General features: G+C 54.1%; 1 protein-coding gene across 1 annotated transcript; it reads right to left on the bottom strand.

The window, feature by feature from the left end:
* Positions 1-1803: 1803 nt before the first annotated feature.
* HDHD3 (haloacid dehalogenase like hydrolase domain containing 3) lies at positions 1804-4367 on the bottom strand. Its single transcript, XM_077769796.1, has 2 exons — positions 4145-4367; positions 1804-2836 (listed from the first exon to the last, which is right to left on the bottom strand). Exon 2 carries the CDS (start codon positions 2686-2688, stop codon positions 1933-1935), a length of 756 nt encoding a protein of 251 aa, XP_077625922.1. The 5' UTR covers positions 2689-2836; positions 4145-4367; the 3' UTR covers positions 1804-1932.
* Positions 4368-4653: the final 286 nt, after the last annotated feature.

A 4653-nucleotide genomic window follows, 5' to 3' on the forward strand; every position in this document is an offset into this window, starting at 1 on the left:
GAGGCAAGGAAGACGTCTCTGGTAAATCCCAAAGAGGAGTGAGGGGAAAGGAGCTTGGAGAGGGGACAGGAAGTTAGAGACATGGGGTTTTTAAACTTTTTTTTTACTCTATTTTTGAGAAAGTGCAAGTGAGCGAGGTGCAGAGAGGGAGCCTGTGGAGCCCAGAGCAGAGCTTGAGCTCACGGATGTGGGGCTCGAACTCCTGAGCCATGAGATCACGGCCTGAGCCAAAGTCAGATGCTTAACTGACTGAGCCACCCAGGCACCTGGAGACATGGAATTTTAAAAAAAAGAAATTTTTATGCCTATTTATTTTTGAGAGAGAGACAGACTGTGAGTGGGGAAGGGGTAGAGAGGTAGACACGCTCCGAGCTCTGAGCTGTCAGTTGCAGAGCCCGAAGCAGGGCTTGAATTCACAAACTGTGAGATGGAGTCGGATGCTTAACCGACTGAGCCACCCAGGCGCCCCCAAGACACGGAATCTTTAACACCTACCTAGCTTCCTTCCTTCAGCATCCAACGACCCCCCCCCACTCCCCCCATGTTTCCTACACTCCTCTGCCTCAAACTCCAGGCCCTGTTCCCTGTGCTATCCTACCGCCATGCCAACACCTGTGACTGGGGTGCCCTTCAAACTTGACCTCCTTTAGAGAATCTTCTCTATTCTACCAGGATCTCCACTGTACTGTGTGGACATAGTACACACATCCTACAGGACACAGCTCTCTCCTTGCAAGTTGGTGGTCAAGCCAAGGGCTTTGGAGTCGGGCATGCCTAAATCGGAACCCTGGCTCGCTCACGTGCTAGTCGTGACCTCAGGCAGGCTACTGCTAAATCTGTTTCTCGTTTGTAAAGTGGAGGTCACACTACCTCTGCCCATTAGGTAGCTCTGAACGTGTGTTTTATTTATTGAGGGTTATATATGCATATATAGGACTATCACGTGGCAAACAGACATGAAGTTTCTTCTCATGACTATAATTAGGGTGCTCCCTGTCTAAGATGGTGCTTACACTATATAGCCCTAGAGGGCATGTTCCTACAGCACAGCTTAGCAGCCCAATTTCCAAACTAAGCTCTGCTGGCCTCCCGCTTCCTAGGGCTTTGAGGGCCCAACTGAAGGGCTCTAGGATCTGCTTCAACTCTAGCAGTTTCTCCCTTTTCCTGTTTTGCAGATTGGGGTTCCAGTAAGATCTCCCATAACAAAAGGGCCCTGCTGCTAATACAAAGTTTGACAGTGCCTGTTTCTCTTTTTGTTTGTTTTTTAAAATAATTTTTTCTAGGGGGCGCCTGGGTGGCTCAGTCTGTTAAAGCTTCCGACTTCGGCTCAGGTCATGATCTTACAGTTCGTGGATTCAAGCTCCGCATCGGGCTCTGTGCTGGCAGCTAGCTCAGAGCCTGCAGCCTGGCAGCCTGCTTCAGATTCTGTATCTCCCTCTCTCTCTGACCCTCCCCTGCTCACACTGTCTCCCTCTCTCAGAAATAAAACATTAAGAAAAATTTAAAAAATACAAAAAAATTTTTTTCTAAAGTTTATTTTACTTATTTTCAGAGAGCACAAGCATAGAAGGGGCAGAGAAATCCCAAAGCAGGCTCCGCAGTGACAGTGCAGAGCCCAATGCGGGGATCTAACTCACCCACCATGAGATCATGACTTAGCCCAAATCAAGAGTTGGTCCTTCACCAAATGAGGCCCCAGGCGCCCCGACAGTGCCTGGTTTTGAAGCTAGCTGGGCTCTCAGTGAATCTGGTGGGTGATGCAGGTAGGAAAGAGACACAGATGTGAACCTCAGCGACCAGAGGCAGTGTTCACTGCTTTATGGTCACAACACATTTGGACACTGCAGGGAGAGGGGCAAAGGCCAGATCTCAGGAAAGAAGGGGCTCTCTGTCTGCGGCGTTCACTGGGCCCAGCCACTTCCCTAATCAGATTCAAAGTTCCGGGGGAGAGAGTTCCAGGTGGTCAAGGGCAGGCAGGAGATGGGACAGTGAGGGGAGCAGGAATTCCTGGGATACAGAATCTTTGACTGCAGCGTCCAAAGGCTCTGGGCCAACCACCAGGAAGCTGTGCATACCTACAGCCCGCGCCCCCTTAAAATCACAGGGATAACTGTCCCCAATATGGGCTGCTACTGCTGGCTCCACCTGAGCAAGCCGCAAAGCCTCCTGGAAAATTCGGGGGTCGGGCTTGGGCCAGCCGGCAGCCTCAGAGGTCAGCACAAAGTCAAAGTGTTCCCTCAGGCCAAGACCCATCAGGATGTCCTCCAGTCGCCGGTCGAAGTTAGAGATCACCGCCAGCCTCAGACCTCGTTTTCGACACTCCCTCAGGGTGGCTTCAGCCCCCTCCAACACCTGCCAGCTGCAGGGCTTGCTGAAGTCCTCATACAGCTGGTCAGCGATGGGGGCCACAGCCCGGGCATCTCGGACACCTGCTAGGTAGAAGGTCTGTAAGACCACGTCCAGCCACCACCGGCGGGAGGTGAGGCCGTGGCTCAGCCCATAGTTGGGGAATCTGAGGCTCTGAGCCCTGTACGCCTGGCTGAAGGCCTGTCTCAGGGAAGCGGGCTCCACCTCCAGCCCATGGGCCCGGGCCTTGGTGGCATATTCCTCTCCCACGGGGTGGCGTAGCCTGAGTAGCGTGTCCTTCACATCCCACGTCAGCAGTCGTATCTGTAGCCGATGCGCCATGGGTCTGCAGGAGGGGGCAAGCCCACCCCAGGTCTGCCAGGGGCTAAAGGGAAACTGAGCCCACTAAGACCCCTTCCACAACCTAAAGGTCTCCTCCTTCCAGGCCTCGTGGGTCAGAGTTGCTGGCACTTCCTCGTAGCAGAAGATCCTGAAATGAGACAGCAGTGACGTGGAAGTTCAGGCCTTGTAGTCAGAGAGAGACTGGGTTCAGATTCTGATGCTGGGTGATCCTAGGAGTGTCACTCTGAATCTCTGTCTCCTAATGGAAGAGGAGCACAACGTCCCAACCTCACAAGATTGCTGGATTAAATGAGAACATTGTTCATTCCACAACAAATTTCTGGGCACCTGCTCTGCACTAGATACTAGGGAACAGGATAGATTTCCAGCCTTTGTGGCATTTAGACAACTACGCAACACTCAAGCATCATGAAGTCAGCATGTGCCACAAGGATGTAAATGCAGGGATCCCATCTAATTTTTGTTGAACTTCCTAAGCAAGTCAAGTTTCAGTGGAGATCTGAAGAATGACTATGCAGGCAAAAGAGGTAGGTAAGTGTTCCTGGCACTGAGATAACAAGTGCAAAGGCCCTGAGGTAGGTCAATGGCAAGTCTGCTGCTTTGGGTAGATGGGGGCTGCGGAGGCAGGGCCTTGTATGTCAAGGTAAGGAAACAGTTATGATTGCTATGACTATTGTGAACAATGCCAAAGACACAGATGCAGACCATGTGACCAACCCCTTGTTTATCAGAGAAGAATGAGCCAGAGAGGGGCAGATGCTTGCCTCAGGCGAGTCAGCGGCACAGCCAGCACCCGAACCTAAACCTCCAGACTCCAGCCAGTGCCCCCTTCCACTACATCGTGCTTAGACAACTGTGGATTTTAAAACAATCTGGTTTTGGTGAATCTGCACAAAAGGCAGACAGGGCAGCCCCGTCCTGACTCTATGCCCGAGTGCCAGCTTCATCTGCACCGGAGGGAACAAGGTCTGGACGCCTGGGTGGAGAGCCAATGAAAGGATCACTGACTCTGTGCACAAGAAACAAATTCCTCGGCCTAATGTCCAGAGGCTGGTGCAGCCTCTTGCCCCAGACACTTGATTCCAGACAGTCCAAGGCTGTCTAGGTGCAAACTGAGGGGCCAGAGTTCAGAGTACAGCCAAGGTGCTGCTGACGACGGGAAGTGGCTGGTGAAGCTGGGAGCAAGCCTTAGGGGGAGACTGTCAAAGAAATGAATTTAAATCAACTTGGAAGTTAGGGAGACCCATCAAAGACCCTCTCACTTTACTGATGGGTAGATTGAGGCCCAGAAAGAGGCGGGAACTCGCTCAAAGCCACGCAGGAAGTCAATGGCAGAGCGAAGCCGAGAACAAAGAGACCCACTACATTTTCCGTTTCTGGAAGCCGGAGCTGAGCACTCTGGGCTACAAGCCTGAATTGCTCAGCCTTTCCTCACCTGCAGGGCTCGATGGCGACACAGTCCAGGCAGCCCGCCGCTAGCGCGAAATCTCTACAGCTGCCGTTTGCAGCGTGACCTTGGGAGAGGCCGGGGGCGTGACGCGGCTGCGGCCGCGCTCCTGACGCCCCCTTCTCGGCTCCAGCGCACTCCGAAGGCTGGGGGTCTGCCGCCGGCCCCCGGACTCAGGACCTTCCTGCTCCGCAGTCCGGCCGGTTCAGAAGAAGACAGCAGCCCGACGAGTGGGAAGATGCGCGTAGGCGCCGGACCGCCCAGCGGAGCCAGAGGCCCGCCCCCTCCTCGCCCCGCCCCCGGCCTTGGCCTTGGCCGCTCCTCCTCCAGCCGTTGCTCCAGCCTCTCCGGGCCCTCGTCCACCTCGCTCCCTCCCGCCGCACCCTCACCTGCCTCAGTGAGGCGCCCTAGGCCACCCGCCCACAACGCACTTCTTTGCCTGCCTTCTTTCTGTCTCCCTCTCTACCCTTGCGTGAGACCCCACACCCTTTCAATCC

The sequence above is a fragment of the Crocuta crocuta genome, unplaced genomic scaffold, assembly GCF_008692635.1.
Source record: "Crocuta crocuta isolate KB4526 unplaced genomic scaffold, BGI_CrCroc_1.0 scaffold95, whole genome shotgun sequence".
In the NCBI taxonomy this organism is placed as follows: domain Eukaryota; kingdom Metazoa; phylum Chordata; class Mammalia; order Carnivora; family Hyaenidae; genus Crocuta; species Crocuta crocuta.

Excerpts from the sequence above, each read along its gene's own strand:
- HDHD3 (XM_077769796.1), bottom strand. The coding sequence starts at position 2,688 with ATGGCGCATCGGCTACAGATACGACTGCTGACGTGGGATGTGAAGGAC.